The sequence below is a fragment of the Hippoglossus stenolepis genome, chromosome 9 (genome assembly GCF_022539355.2).
Source record: "Hippoglossus stenolepis isolate QCI-W04-F060 chromosome 9, HSTE1.2, whole genome shotgun sequence".
NCBI classification, from domain to species: domain Eukaryota; kingdom Metazoa; phylum Chordata; class Actinopteri; order Pleuronectiformes; family Pleuronectidae; genus Hippoglossus; species Hippoglossus stenolepis.
In genome coordinates, this window is record NC_061491.1 from 11437911 (window position 1) to 11453202 (window position 15292).

General features: G+C 45.9%; 1 protein-coding gene across 4 annotated transcripts; it reads right to left on the reverse strand.

Moving 5' to 3' along the window:
- Nucleotides 1–679: 679 nt before the first annotated feature.
- disp3 (dispatched RND transporter family member 3) lies at nt 680–15243 on the reverse strand. 4 transcript variants are annotated; one of them, XM_035165064.2, is made up of 22 exons: nt 15048–15243; nt 14716–14817; nt 9378–10391; nt 9067–9286; nt 8808–8944; nt 8576–8710; nt 7821–7981; nt 7506–7645; nt 7292–7383; nt 7001–7165; nt 6468–6629; nt 6251–6397; nt 6023–6159; nt 5750–5922; nt 5524–5654; nt 5055–5239; nt 4834–4960; nt 3861–4006; nt 3604–3763; nt 2998–3111; nt 2698–2870; nt 680–2501 (listed from the first exon to the last, which is right to left on the reverse strand). In XM_035165064.2, the coding sequence occupies exons 3-22, from the start codon at nt 10381–10383 to the stop codon at nt 2145–2147; spliced, it is 4068 nt and encodes a 1355-aa protein (XP_035020955.1). In that variant the 5' UTR covers nt 10384–10391; nt 14716–14817; nt 15048–15243; the 3' UTR covers nt 680–2144. The 4 variants fall into 4 exon arrangements, with proteins under 4 accessions (XP_035020955.1, XP_035020956.1, XP_035020958.1 ...); XM_035165065.2 differs by lacking the exon at nt 15048–15243 and having other exon boundaries at nt 680–2498; nt 14716–15032; XM_035165067.2 differs by lacking the exon at nt 15048–15243 and having other exon boundaries at nt 2360–2498; nt 3600–3763; nt 14716–15032.
- Nucleotides 15244–15292: the final 49 nt, after the last annotated feature.

A 15292-nucleotide genomic window follows, 5' to 3' on the forward strand; every position in this document is an offset into this window, starting at 1 on the left:
CAACTATCATTCGATTTACATGTAATTCTCACCGTGTGATCTGCAATTGATTGCGTGGACCGTAATGCGCAATTAGTAGACAAGGATCGACGTCACGTGACAGACGCAGGAAGTGAAGTGTTTATCCTTCCTGCAGTGTGCAAAACACATGCAACGCGGAGCCGTGTGCCCGGTCGCCGATCGCTCTCTCCACCAACCGCAACAGGTCCTGAGTTGCGTGTGCTCGGGCCCGTTCAGTGCTACAACGTAGCCCTAGTTATTAATATTATTATTATTAACTGTTTCTGCTTTCATTAATTACCTCTTTAAATCTATAAATATCAGTCGTATTGTTTTCATTATAACAACTAGTATGTCAGAGCTGAAACCTGATGGTTATGCGACTGTTGGTCTCTCGCCTCTCTCTCCCGTCTCCCTGCTAAAAAAACAAAGGCAGATGAAAACATAACCAGACTTCCCCATTTCAGAAACATCTTATCCTATAAAACCTAAATTTCCTTATACCGTACACCAGGTGCACATACTTATTTGCAAGAAAACGTGACCTCATTTAAAGAGATATAAATGGACCAGTCGCTCCACTGACACTATAAATGTACTGGCAATTGACATTTTTCTGTTGCAATAATACGTGTGATGCTGCTGCTCCAGTAAAATAATGAACAGAGAACTCTACAGATTAAAGGTCCACTGAGGTTTTCCTGTTTTTATTGAAAATATCCGTTTACATCTTCCTACGCATATTTTCACAGAAAGGCTACTATATATAGAGCAATGTGACATAGGATGAACCAACATATGACACAAGAGGCCATTTAAATATTAAATCTGAGCTGTTCCACATGAATAATTAATGGAAGCTAACCAGACATGTGACTACAGAGGCTCTATCAATAATTATGTGACTGTGAGCAAACAATGACAGCTCTTCATCCTGCTCCGCTGCTCCATTATGTAACAATGCAGAGGAAAACAGGGCTGAGCTTTCCCAAAAGAAAAAGACCCGAGGCTTTCTGCACCTGCTTTATTTGACGTTCCCAAGAAACACACACACACAACAGAAATTTACTGCTCTTACCGCAACTGAGTCCCTCTCTCCAACCATTATTGTGTTTTGTACTTTTGACAAACAGCCCTCACTGCGGAGCAGACTGGAGCGAGCGCTGATGGGCGTTGGAGTGGTACTATAAATTGTGCGAGAGCAGAATGGGTTACGGTGAGTGCCTACAAGTGCGGTGGAGGGCATGTGGAGGGTGCACCTGAGGAGCTGACGAGAAAGTGTCTTTCAATTGGCGCTGATGACAAAAAGACCTTAAAGCAGTTTGAGATTGGAGATATAAACATGGGAATGGGTCAGAGAAGAGGATGAGGGTTGCGGTGAGTATTGGCACACACAGCTCTGCAGAACAAGTGTGTGCCGGCAGCATCAGTTCAGAAAGTGCGAGAGCAGCAGACTGAGACATTTACAGGTTACACTGAAAACTGTGCACTGTTAACATTTGGCAACTTTTAATACAACCACAGCTGCAGGACGTCCATAACTCTGTGTGGCTGTGAAATCCACATTCAATGCACAAGTAAGAGAACACCCCCCCAAAAATATTGAATAAATAAATAAATAGGCGAGTGTGATGTTTCAGAAGATAGCTATGAATCATGTGAACACTAATCTTCACGGACGTCAGAGCTCAGCGGTCGGTTCTTCTTCACGACAGCAGATCACGGAACAGTCAGCGGCTTTTCACAACTTAATAAGTTACACAGATGAAAACTGTGACTCAGCCGGTGTTTCCCAACGATTACTCAACATCATCTCCACCTTGGAGCCGAGGGCGATACCTCAGACTGAGTCATCATGTCAACCCACTACTGAGTCACTCACACTTTACATTTTTGAAGCGATACTCAGCAGTTGAGATGTTTTTTTTTCTCCAATACTTCACTACAATCCACTGATCAATACAAGTGAAAAAATGTCTTTTGTGATGACAAACTGCTTCTAAGGATGGAGTTGATTCTGACATCTTTGTGCTGTGAGATTATGTACTGATCCGACATTCCTTCTCAATGAGGAGGAAAATACAGTACTGCGTCCAGAGGGAGTCCTCTGCCTGACATCAGTGGGATTTGACGGACAGTTGCGTTTATGTGCCGGTTGATCGCCAGGCCAACGCACCCAGCTGTCCTCCAACCCAGCACAGAGCCGCTGCCACAGCCGCACCCGCCATCACAACCAGGGAGGCCTTCAGCACGGCACTAGGGGGCCTGCTGAAGCGGGCGGGGGCCATGCTCGCCAACATGGCCACAGTCACGGTCAGGGTGAACAGAATCGAGACAGCGGTGTTGATGGCCACTATCTGGCCGAACTTGGCGAAAGGCACAATGACACAGAAGAAGAGGGGGACTGTGGAGATCACCGTGGTGACGGCGCTGGACACTATGGCAACGCCCACATGGTTCACTGCCTCCAGGGTCCGCCTCTGCCTCTCAGTCGGCAGCTGCTGCAAACAAAACACAGATTAATAGGACGAGCTGCTCCTCTTTATTCATCAGCCTTCAGGGGGCTTCTTGCCTTATTAAACCCAAAATGTTCATCATTAGCTTGTTGTAGTGTGTAAACAGAAAACATGCTGTGGTGGTTTTTCTAATTGCTCGTGACTGCTGCTGTGAGACAGATTTTGATTCACACTCCCATACTGAGTTAGGACCGGGCGTAGAGGGCATGGTCTCCCCAGCCAGCAAGTATCCCTCCACCAGGTGCAGACAGTAATCCACTGAAGATCCCACGAGGATAGACAGAGAGATGGCCTCCACTGCTCCCATCTCCCAGCCCAGCCAGTACATGATGGCCACCACCAGACAGATCACTCCTGCTCAAGGCCCAAACTCACAGTTACACATCCGATCACAACACAGCCATGAATCAATTTTGAAATCAATTATTTAAGTGTTGACACAAGTCACTTACAAGTATGAATAAACAGCATCCTCTCTTACCTAGAATGGTTATGAGAACAGGCAGCAGCAACAGAGGATGAGCAGTAAACACAGACACAGCTGCCACACAAATGGCCAGAGACAGAAGCAGACTCCAGAGGGCGCTCTCCACACCTACGGACAGAGCAGAGAGAACTGCTGTATCAGACTCTTTCGTGCTCACCGATTCATCAACCAAGAACCAAATGCTAACAACAAAACAAAATTGACATTCTGACATTTATTTTAAATGTACCCTTTACTTTTTGTTACAACAGTAACTGTGTTTAAGGCACTATGTCACTGATGACATAATCAAAGGTCACGCTCCAGCGGAATTACCGCCTTGTGGTTGTACAACTCAGCCACCCAGTCACGTTGCAGGACATGTACTCGCCATCTCTCCCTCTGCTCCTGAGTTATGATGTTGAATGAAGGTCAGAAGTGTTTGCGCCGAATAATACATTTTTCTGTTATGTCCTCAAACTTGTTTATGACGTCAGGGTGGCCTTAACCTTTGACCACCAAAAACTTGTTTTTATTTTGTCCTAAATCCTTCGAGGTGTTTCTGAGATATCAAGATGTGACGACAAGCCGACAACATAGGACACACCACCTCTCACATGCCTATGATTTCCATGAAGATCTGCTTCCAGTGCTCACAGGTCTGGAAACCTCGCTGCAGAGCAGATGACTGCGGGAGGCTGGCGAGTTGCTCCTGGATGAAGTTCTCCCACTGGAGGAAGTCGGAGTAGGTCTGAAAGGAGGATTTCCCCTTGTATGTGGTCTTGGGAGAGAAAGAAGTAGCGCATTAGGGACGATACCAGTTCTGAAACATGCAGCTGAAGTGTGAAGATGAAGCGCTGAAAGATGAAGAGCCTTACAGACTCGAAGGCCATGGACAGCCAGCGGACCTTTCCTCCATGCATTCCCACCGCTCCGTGGGAGAGCTGCCCCGGGAGCAGGTTGGGTTCAGGGAGAGAGTGACAGTCAGGGTGGAGCAGAGGCAGAATAGAAGACAGCTTGTTGCCTGGAGAGAACAGAGGGAACAACAAGACACAGCCTTTTCAGCACTTTTATCCTCTATGTATGATTTGTTTTAGTTACAGCTTAGTGGATTTATCTCATTTCTTTTTGTTCAGGATTTTATTATGCAGATAAGCAGGGCCACCTGTCATTTGAGAGGGGAAATATCAGAAGATCAACCATCTTGTTAGGTTATACTTTAGTATAAGTTTCAAAAATAACAAAATACTAAAATCTAATTTCATCAGCACCACATCATCATAATTATCACCAATTTGAAATTATTATGAAAGAAACAGTCTATTCTGAAGAAAGAAGAGCATAGATTTACAGGAAATGTTTGGCCATGGTCGACTGGAATCTGCATCAAGTTCAAAGGGGTTTCGTAGTTTCTCAAGAAACGATGAGATTGGTTCAAGATTTTGGATCAAGAGGAAGTGGAAGCGGGCACAGGATCTCTGTGGCTTATTTTCCTAAAAAAAAATATTTTCTTCATTCTTGAAATGACTTTTTTCTTGGTAAATTACAACATTATTCTCATATATTATGACTTTATTTCTTGTAATCTTCACAAACATTTTTTCTTCATATGGCCCTAATACTCGTACATTGAAAAATGTCTATAACTTCTCAAACTACAGAATGACATCTTCAAATGTCGTCACATATATTCATTTTAATATTTAAAAGAATAATAAAAAAACTGCTGATATTCGTTTTTGAGTAGCTAGTGATTTGGATTAAAACATGACTGAACCTGTTAAACTTTATTTTACTACTTTTTTATTTCACATCATTATTTTATGTGATAGGATCTCAGTTAGTTGTTACCTGAAGGCAGACACTGTGCTCCTCCTGGCTTCACTAGTTGCGTGTTTGCACTGACAGCTTTACAGATTTTGCAGAGATGCCCCATCTCCTGGAAAATATCAAAGTCTGGATCCAATATGATGCTGCCCTTTGAAGAAAATTAAACAACATATCAACACCATTAGAAAATCTTTTACAAATATGGCTCTGCATTATTTCTGTTGATGAATAATGGCCCTCACCATATCTCCAATAACATGGTTGTCCTTGCGCTCAGTTCGATTGACTCCCAGGATCCCGAACACGACAAAGACCATGGCCCCGGTGTCGACTAGAGGACGCACCGCTGGGCGGCCACACACACCACCGCTGCACGGGTTAAAGCCAAACGTTTTGGATGGTTTCACTTTGGCAGCAGACGAGGGACCTTTGGAAATAGAACCAAAGAGAAATCTCACAAGGGTATTTATTTATTCAGTGTAAAAATATCTACTACTGTGGAAAAATCCTGTAGTGGGTTCAGAGACTGCAACTTTAAGCTGTATTTGATAAACTAAGTTATATCACTGCCTTTTTATCAATTTTCAACCTGCGAATAAATCGCATAAAAAGTCATTTCAGCAGTGTGATGCACGCAGTAGTTTTCTTGATGGGCCGACAAACTGTCTCTATCTTAACGATGCTCTCTGACATTGACAATTCCTGACTCACCACTGGAAAGAGGAGTATAAAAGACTCCCTGTGTTGGTCCATCAGGCCCGGAGCCGATGCGGCAGCCAGGAGGGTCGACACACACTCGGCTGGGATGAGGTCTCAGGCGCTGCTGTGCAAAGTACAGCCTCCTGTGATGAGAGAGCAGAGCTGCAGTGATGGATACTCCACTGAAACTACACTCCATCCAACATTTACTTTGAGTTTTCTTCTTTTGTGGCTTCACCTGCTGTGCTGCTGCTGCAGAGACGCAGCTACATAAAACGAAAACTCTGGCGTCCAGCCATGCCTGGGCTCGCATGAGCCAGATGTGATCATCCAGCTGGGGTACGGGTGGTACACATGGGAAACACACACTGTCATTCTGCTGGTGTAATTGCTGTGGGGCTGACTATAAGCCTATTCAGATAAAACAAGATTAGTTGTGACACAAATCAGAGACCAAACCCTACAACCAATAAAAAAAATATCATCAAGAGGATTTTGTCATCTCCCAGACCTGAAATGATGACACCTGGTCATGCTCTGTGCTGCATAGTTTCCATGGGGAGGGAGTGCTGGTGTTAAGGGAGAAACGATAAATGGTTGCAGAGGTTCCAAGGTCCAGCTTTGATATATACACTGTCAGGAAAGAGCCTAAAAACAGTAAAAGTGAAATATTTCAAAGTCGTGGAATGGGCTTTAAAAAGGAAGGAGGGTGTTTTTATGGAGAGAGGGGGGGCTCTACCTGTTTGGTTGGTGCCTGAACTGGGTTTCACCGAGGTCCGAGGAGCATTGGAGGTTGTCGAGCTCGGAGTTTGTTGATGCGTAGAAAACTTAAATGCTGATAAGGAATTGTGGCTGTACAAAGAGTGGGGCTTCTCCATAAACACACCTGCAGAACACAGCATGCGTTTCAGATACTTGGATTGGATGTTTGAAGTTAAGTGGGGAGTCTGTCTCACCTGAGCACCGGGGGCAGGAGATGCCTTGACCGCTGAGGTTGCTCCTCAGAGCCAGCAGAGTCTGGAGGTTTGTGTCCGGGCGGAAAAGCAGAGGGGCGTGAGTGGCCGGCCTCAGGAGACAGCAGCACCCGGCAGATAACAGCAAAATCAGGAGAAAGACACCTGGGCCGGCAGGAAGATAGTGACAAACAATGGGAGAGAGGAGGGTCTGATGGAGTTGATAAAGCAACTGAGGGACAGATCAGCAGCAAGGATCAATTACAGTCCCTCCTGAAGAGGGTGGATGAATACTTCATGAGAGACGCCTACTCTCCCTCTGACAGACTGAATCCCCTCGAGACAGACGGAGATTACAGCGTTTCCTCAATAGTTCTCATTTAAGCTCGAGGTTCTTCTCATGTCTAAACCATGTGTCTCAAGCTCGACAGGCAATATGAGAGAAAACCAAACTATAGAACTAAATTTCATATTATAAACTGAGCTCAGCTGTGTCAGGATCCTTGTGAGTTCTCAGGGTTTATATCAAATCTCACCTAGAACAGTCTTTCGTCGCTCCACAGCTGGCTCTGCCACTAAATGCTTCAGGGCCCACTGGAGGTTCATGCTCACCACACCCACATGCTGCTGTCCTGGAGGGGACAGAGGTGTCTCCACTGACAGGGACAGAATGGCTGCATCGCCATCTGTGTCACAGGAGCCTGTCCGAGACAAAGAGAAGGGGCTTTAGTGGTGCCTGCACGGGGGCGTTTTACAGCCTGGACTCATTCCCTTTCCCCATTCTCCCCCCCGGCATTCGCACAATGCTGGGGAGATAGTAATCTCACCTGGCTCCAGCTCCACCGACAGAAGTGCCACATCATCATCCTCATCCGACAAAGGGCTCTGGCTCGCTGACAGGCATGAAAACAACTTCCAGCTTCAGAGGGAGGAGGAAGTTCAGGGAGAGCGACAGCTGAAGGGATTACAACTTGGCCGTGGTGTCGCGCAGCATGCACAAATAACAGCTCACGCAAAAAAACTGAGGAAATCGTGACTCACCAGTTCAACCAGGCGTGTTCGTGGGGCTCCACACACTGACTCCAGATGCACAGCGCGGCTGGCATGAGGGTGGACACCCAAAGCCAGCAGCAGCTCACAATGAGGGCCATAAATAGACCGAAGTCATGCACGGCTGGGATCTGAGTGTCAGTTAAACGCAGCACAGTGTAAAGGACCTTGAAACATTCAATTTGGGCTTATCACATTAGAAAGGCTGTCTGCTGAGAGAAGCACATCTATTCATCCATAACAGGGGAGTCATTTATTCTTCCTGCACAGATCCTATTAACAGCTGAGTGTTTCTTCTAGGGTTACCTGGGAGAAGGTGTTAGCAGCGTATGCAGCAGCGGTGGTGAAGGAGGTGAGGAACGTGGCTCTGCCAGCTGTTTTAATCGTGTAGATCATTCGCTGCTGCGGCTGACGCAGATGAGACGCTTGTCTGAAGGTGCTGATGAACACAAATACATCATCCACCCCTGGGAGAAGATGAGAAAACAAATGAGCTTTCAGAGACGTGAGAGTGGTAGCAACCTTCTGAGCAAAGTATCGACTTTGTGAAGTGAAGTGAATTTCACTAAAGGAAAATAAAAAAAGAGATGGTTTGCCGCACTCCAGGAAATAATGTCTCACATGTGTGATCATTAGTAACACATGTGTAAAGCATATGGAGGTAATTCCTTATGCACCACCTCCTCCACAGCCACACAATCCACTAAATGTGTTACATTTATAATGGACATGGTTCTAAATGTGTGCCATGGTGGTGTCTCACCACTGTGAGGTTGCTGTTGCCTCATAGCAAGAAGGTTCCCGGTTCAAATCCCAGTTCAGGGTCTTTCTGTGTGGGTTTGGGGTTGGGTTAATTTGATTAGTTTACCGTAGGTCTTACTGTGAGTGTGAATGTTTTTTATGTGACGGCCCTGTGATTTGCTGGCAACCTGTCCCGGCTGTTTCCCCCGCCTCCTGTCAGCTGGGATTGGTTCCAGCTAACCCTCTACGACCATCAAAAGGATAAACAGGATGGATGGATGGATGGATGGATGGATGGAAAGAAAAAAAAATTCTCTTACCAATCCCAATAATAACAAAAGCTGCCACTCCATTGAGAATGCCCAGGTACCTCACACCAAAGACGACATGGTATAAGAAAAGAGCCATCAAGCAGCTCAGTCCAATGCTGGCCAGCCCGAAGAAAGTCAGAAAGACTACAGAGGGACGAGGGAAGAAGCTCATCAACATTCACATTCAGGACAAAACTCTACTAATCAATACAAAAGGAATAAGAAACCGGTCCTACTGTACCAGAAAAGGAGGTGAGGACGAAGACGAGCACAGTGATGCAGGCTCCACTGATGACAGCCAGCATCATGTCGTTGTAGAAGGTTCGTCTCACCTCATTATCGAACAGCTCTGTGCCTCCATACAGCACCTTCACCTGGCTGAGACAAGGACAGCAGATACACAGTCACATCAAATTAGAACTGTACGCAACAATGTCTAGTACATGCACAGAGAGAACAGAAAAATAAAAAACTGGAAAGCATTGTATATTTTCCCTGACCTGGTGGATTGCTTGGCCAGGATGTCTGCGTACTGAACCACAAAGTTTTTGAAGCGCGTCCTCTGCTCGTCTGCTCGGTCCTGCAGGGAGAAGTAGGATGGCAGAGGAGCTCCGAAGTGGATCTCGCTGCGTAAGAGAGCGGAGGAGAGGTGCTCAGGGGACAGACTCTCATCCACGTACCAGTAGAACTGTGGGTGGGTGATGGCCAGACTCAGGGAACCTGTAAACAGATACATACAAGGCAAGTCAGTACAGTTAGGTGGACTCTTATAGTGCTTAGAAAATGTCATTTCCCCCTTGAACTCACTCACCTTGAATATCAGCCAGGTCTGGGCCCATGCCATCATAATATATCTTCCCTCCTCGCTCACTGGGGTAGAAGTAAGACAGGAGGGAGCTGGGTGGGGAGCAGTAGGAGGGCCCCAGTGGCAGATCCCTCAGCACCTCCATGGGCTTCCAGCAGAACTGATGGAACTGAGGGTGCTGCATGAGCAGGCGCTCCACTTGGTGAATGGTGTGCAGACGCTCTGGGGTGAAGATATTGCGGTCACCCTCACCTTGAGCTACAAACACCAGCTCGATCCTCGAAAGGGCCTGACTCTGCAAGTAGTAGTTGGGAGCAAACCTGCGCTTCCTAATGAGCGGCACAGTGGATTTTCTGTCCTGTGACCTCTCCTCATAATCCTCTGTTGTGTCGTTCGAGCTCTTGTGCTTCCTCTTTCCCCGCTGAACCAAATCAGGCACTCTCCTATCAGCTCTACTCACTGCTTCTCCTCTCTTCTGGTAATTTCCTGCTTGTGAAGGGTCATTTTGAGTACTGGAGGACCTCATGCCCTCGTTATCTGTCCTGTTGAATGCTGCCTGCCTGCCCAGCTTCTGCAGCAGCAGCTCCCGCAGAGCCTCAGACTCACTGCTATCTAAATCTCGCCTACGTCTGTCCCAGGACCCCAGCTGAGTCTTCACAGCGATGGCGAGGGCGTCAAAGCGCTCGGACGAGAAGTGACTGTGAACCTCGAAGGCACTGTAGGAGAGGTCTATGTCCAGACGAGGGCAGTAGAGGAGCATGTAGGCAAACAGGGCACATGGCAGCAGGACAACGACCCCTAAAACCACTCCACTGGACCATGGCTGTGTGTAAACCCATCCCACCATCCTCCACACTCCACACACCTCAGCATCCCCAGAGAAACACCTCCGTCCCGCTGCCTGTGCTTCTCCATCCTCTGCCTCTCCCTCATCCTCCTCCTCCTCCTCCTCCTCCTCCTCCGCCCCTCCCCAGCTGGTCTGAAACAGCGGCTGGTCATCTTCCACATCCATGCTGAGACCTGTCAGGGACACATAACACCACTTGATCATCTCTGAGTTGAAATAACAGCCCCCCCAGGGCAGGTGGACATGAGCACAAAATGGATGTTTGAACTCGCAGCAGCTGACACAGACATAAGGCAAAACGAAGGACAAGGCAACTTCCAAAGTTTTTGCCCATGCAGCGAGGATGTGAGAATTAAGTCTGTCCTCAAGCAGCACACGATGCAGGGCTCCCATTGGCAGCTCACATGGAGAAAACTGAGGAGGGGAGACCTTTTTTCTTTTCCCCATCTCAAGGGCTTACAAGAGAAAATGGTTTGCTGGCTCTTGCTTTAAGATGCTGATCACAAGAGCTCGGGGGTGAGACAGGCTAAAAGCTATGATTTAATTCTTCTCTCTGTCTGCGCGTGCAAGCCATTATCACCCAGAGTGTGTGCAGGTGGCTTTTCCACATATCAGCAGTCCACTGTGTCTCCTCTGCAGCAAATTAAATCATCTCACTTGTCTAATTACTGACAGGAGGAGCGGAGTGAGATATTGGACACCGTTGTGGAATAAGAGAAAGGGTTTATCTGCAGTGATGGGCAGTTGGTTCATTAACAGTGTCAATAGGTGCCACTTTTTCCCTCTCCTCAACACACACAATGCTGTGGACAGTTTGCATTCAGGTGGCTGTGAGCTAACTGCAGCAATTTATCTGTTCTCTTTAGAACAGGGCTTTAAGGTCGGCCAGGTGAGACGGGGAATCTGGATTTTTTTCTTGTTAAAACTGCCGCGCTCGCCTCTGTAGCTGAAGGGAAAATCCTACATAAAAAAAGTGGAATTTTTAAATTATACCACCTAATCAATATTTGGATAAATTATTAAGACTCCTCGAGTTAGGAAGGAGAGGGAAGGACAAACCCTGAAGCTGAAAAGGAACTGGTAGCTTTTGGATTTGTGTGATTTTTGTTTGTGCTGTTACACCTGATGAAATGTTACGCCTGAATAAAATTTCATGTGTGTTTAAGCAGAAAATGTGCTCACGTCTACTGCAGAAAATCATATGTCATGTGCAGTCACTGTGTCCTTAAATTCATTCTCCAGTTCAGCGGTAATGGAGCAGCTCACGGATGTGTTTCACGGACACATCATTAACAGCCTGAGCTCCACACTTTCTCACTTTCTGAGAGACTGTTAATGTCCACAGGATTTATATAATCCAGCTAATCCACTTTCATGCTGGATGTTTTTCCTTTTACGAAATAGATAAACCAGGAGCTCCACACTGTGTCTAATATTCTGTGAAAAAGAGGCCAAGTTTGGCTGTTGTATTTTTAAATCTGCACAATACTTGGGTTTTTATTAATTATCATGTCGTCTAACTGCAGTGACAAGGAGACCAGAGCACCCTGTAACGGTTAGAGCAGCTGCCCACGCAGTGTGAATGCGAACCCTCTGCTCTTTTAGAGGACACATTCATTAATTGGTGTTGGGAAGCTTTATTTGGAAGTGTGAAATTAGAGCAAGAAATATGTTCTCAACAAAATTACTGAATTATTTTCAGTCTGTGTTTGAATTGCAGTGATGTCTTGTTTCTAAAACCACAGGAAAAATCATTTGTTCCAATGTGCAGGCTGTCATTTGCTGGTTATCTTTACCCATCATGGGAGCTGTTATTCCAAATAAGCAGTGAGATGTTGTCAGTGATATTATGATGCAAGTCATGTCTCCTCTGCAGACATATCTCTGCTCAGGCAATATAACCAATCATCAAGAAATGACATAATTGTGCATTTACAGCTAATTAGATGGGATTCATTTTATTAATTCTGGTAATTAGATTATTGTAATCCTGTCACATTTCATCTCAGCCTCTCTCAGCTTGTTTTGACGACTCATCAACAGAGGATGAGAGGAGGCTCGCAGACAAGAACAGAAAGATGAAGAGAGAAAGAAGTGGAAGGGAAGGAGGAGAGAAAAGTCTGTGGAATGACTTGAGTCACACACACACACAAGCCACTGCCGTCACCCTTCAAACAAAACCAGCAGCACCTCAAACATCAGTGAAAAGAAATGCTTCTGTTTAATATTCATGGAGAAAAGAACATCGAAGTGAGAGGCCTATCACTACATCTCCACAGCTTCATTTCTGTGCCCGTCTCCAACATCAGAACAGGCTGATTAGTGGTGCAGAAGTCTGACAGTTCGAGGAACTCATTAGAGTCTGATAAGACACTGCTTTTCAGACGAGAGGGAGGAGCTCTGTGCTTCATGCTAACCCTCTCTTCACCTGCTGTGTGCTTTGCAGCAGACAGCACACAGGTACAGTGGAGGAAAGACGCATAGCCTCAGGGACACGTGCTTTTTTCTTCTCTCGTCTTGATGAGTCTGACATTTCTTCCTCATGCGAGAACATTGCACCTCATGCACAATAATTATGAGTGCGGTGTGCAGCTGCAAAGCACTGCGAGCGGTGCAGAGCCTGGTATAACTAATGTGTTTACAAGCTGCCAGGATTGTTCAACACTGCTATTTTTCTGCAAAGATTAGGAGAACACGCTCGCTTTATACCCGGTGCAGGTGTGGATTAAAAATAGGGTGTAATTTAGCATCCTGCTTTCTGTATGAATGGAATAAAACGCTCTGTCTCCAATATGGATTTGTCTACATTAAAGTACAGCGCGACATTCTTAATAGCGAGGCTGTGTTTCTTTGTCTGCAGCAGAGTGTAAGAGAGAAACGCACTGAGAGGCCTGACATGAACCACCACAGCACAGACTATTTACAGGGCTGAACATCGTATATGAATCACTTGAGAAAATGAACATTTGACTGTGTATTGGATTTGTGCAGCCCGGGTGGTCACATCAGACCTCTACGGTTGTAATTTAAGGGAGGATAGAGGGGTTCTAACCCTCCCCAATATTAAAACTGGGCTGTATAGCTCACACTGTCGCACTGAATTAAAGAATATTGACTGTTACAAAGCATGATAAAGTGATTTGTTTTCTTGTTTAGATTTCATTTGCACCACGAGCCAAGAATAATATTTTCAGCCCAATTTTTATTGCAGCTACTTTGGCCCCTATATAGTTGCTATTATCTGGCAAGTGTGATGTATAAATAGTGAGTAGGAAATAATAATGTTAATAGGTTAGTGTTATTTGACCTTAACACCCTCCAACATTCAACCCACAGTTGCGCCCTTGCCACACCTGCCTGCCTGCTGGACTTTCCGAAGCACAGCGCTGTGTCGTGTATTGTGTTCAGTGAGTTGTGAGCTAAAAAGGAGGGTGAACTGTAAAATGAGCTGAACCACATTTTCCTGTATGTGTGCGTGTGTCTGTTTTTTAAACCCCAATAAAAGAAGTCCATAAACTGACTGTCAGCATTTTCCTCCTCCGCCACATCTCTGGCTTGTGTCAGGTAGTTAAGGTGGGAGCTCCGAGAACACTGCAAGCCTGAACCCTTCACCCATCCTCCCCCTCCCTCTGCTCTCCATCCCTCACTCTCTTGCCCTTTCCTCCCCTCGCTCTCACCGCCTTTTCTCCGTCACTATCTTTTCCACAGAGGTGAGAGATTTGTAACCTTCATTATTGACAGCAACTAAAAATAACCCCCCTCTCCACCCTCCTCAGTTTATCTAGTCTCCATCTCATCCAATATGGATATCACAAGCTGCCTCCTGCCCCGCACACACTCAGGCTGGTGTAACCTCAGCCAGCGTACCACCTCATTTAAAGGGGCATTGATTTCACCACTAGTGCTCTATGAATACATTCCTCGCGCGTGAACACCCAGCGGTGTGTGTTTTCTGCCTTCTATTCTTTTACGGAGCGTGAAGCTTGAGACCACGGTGCAAGTCAAACTCTGGAGAGCCATTTGCTCCTGACAGCAGTGTTCATTTTCTTATTGTCCATGAATTCCCCACATGCACTGAAGGACGCGCGCAGCTCTCTGTGAACAATGTGAGGTGCATCCCAGGGATGTTAACATGCAATTTCTCCCACTCTGCGAATTTTTTTTTAGCAAATACTCCTTCTACTGTACTGAAGGTAGTTTCTCTATTTTAGAATGTCAACACATTCAAACAGAAAATTAAGCCTATTTTCCCAAACTTCTCTGCCTCCGAGATGCTCTGATGAAACATGCTTTTTCTCCAAACAGCCTGCAAGCAAATATTGATTATCTTTTATTGATCCCAAAACAATTTCTTGGCTTTTTTTTCTTCTCATTTCCTGGATAATTACACAGTGCACTGCCTTAAATAATTAATATGTGTTTCAAAATGTATAATCAGGCAAAGACTAAATCATCCCTATCATAGCAAAATGCCTGCAACATCTAGGAGAGACTTACCTGAGGCTGATTAGATAAGAATTACAGGTGGATCGTTCAGGTCTACTGGGTCCACTTGTAATGTGCTGAACTTGTGCTCTGCAATTTCATCTCCTCCGTGCTCTGGTGTGAGGGAAAAGAAAATTATTTACTGGTTTATTATCAGACTTAATAACTCACGAGGAGAAAGAGAGAGAGAGAAACAGCGAGGGGATCTCCATCCCTCCAGCCCCCCTCAAACACACTCTACGGGAATCCTCTAATCTCAGCAGTTAATAATGTGTTGTTGTTTTTCTCCCCAGTCCTTTCTCCTTCTCTCCCTCTCACTCCTCTCCTCTCCTCTCCTCTCTTACCCGGTTGTCCAGGCGACAGTCAGTGAGAGACATTTCTTCGCAGAAGCTCCTCTCTCTCTCTCTCTCTCTCTCTTTCTCTCTCCCATGGCTTTGTTCAGCCTGCTCTGCTGCCAAGCTCACCAGAGGAGGAGGAGGTGAGCGCAGCCCGAAACCCTGTGCACCCCTCTGATGGAAGGCAAGAGAGCACAAAGGAGGTTTTTCTTTTATAAATGAATCAAAACATGTGTTGGACTGCTTCCACCTCA

Excerpts from the sequence above, each read along its gene's own strand:
- disp3 (XM_035165064.2), bottom strand. The coding sequence starts at position 10,383 with ATGGATGTGGAAGATGACCAGCCGCTGTTTCAGACCAGCTGGGGAGGG. Across the intron at positions 6,160-6,250 it reads TTCAGGCACCAACCAAACAG|GCTCTTTCCTGACAGTGTAT; the intron begins GTAGAGCCCCCC and ends TACTGTTTTTAG. Across the intron at positions 3,112-3,603 it reads GATCTTCATGGAAATCATAG|GTGTGGAGAGCGCCCTCTGG; the intron begins GCATGTGAGAGG and ends CTCTGTCCGTAG.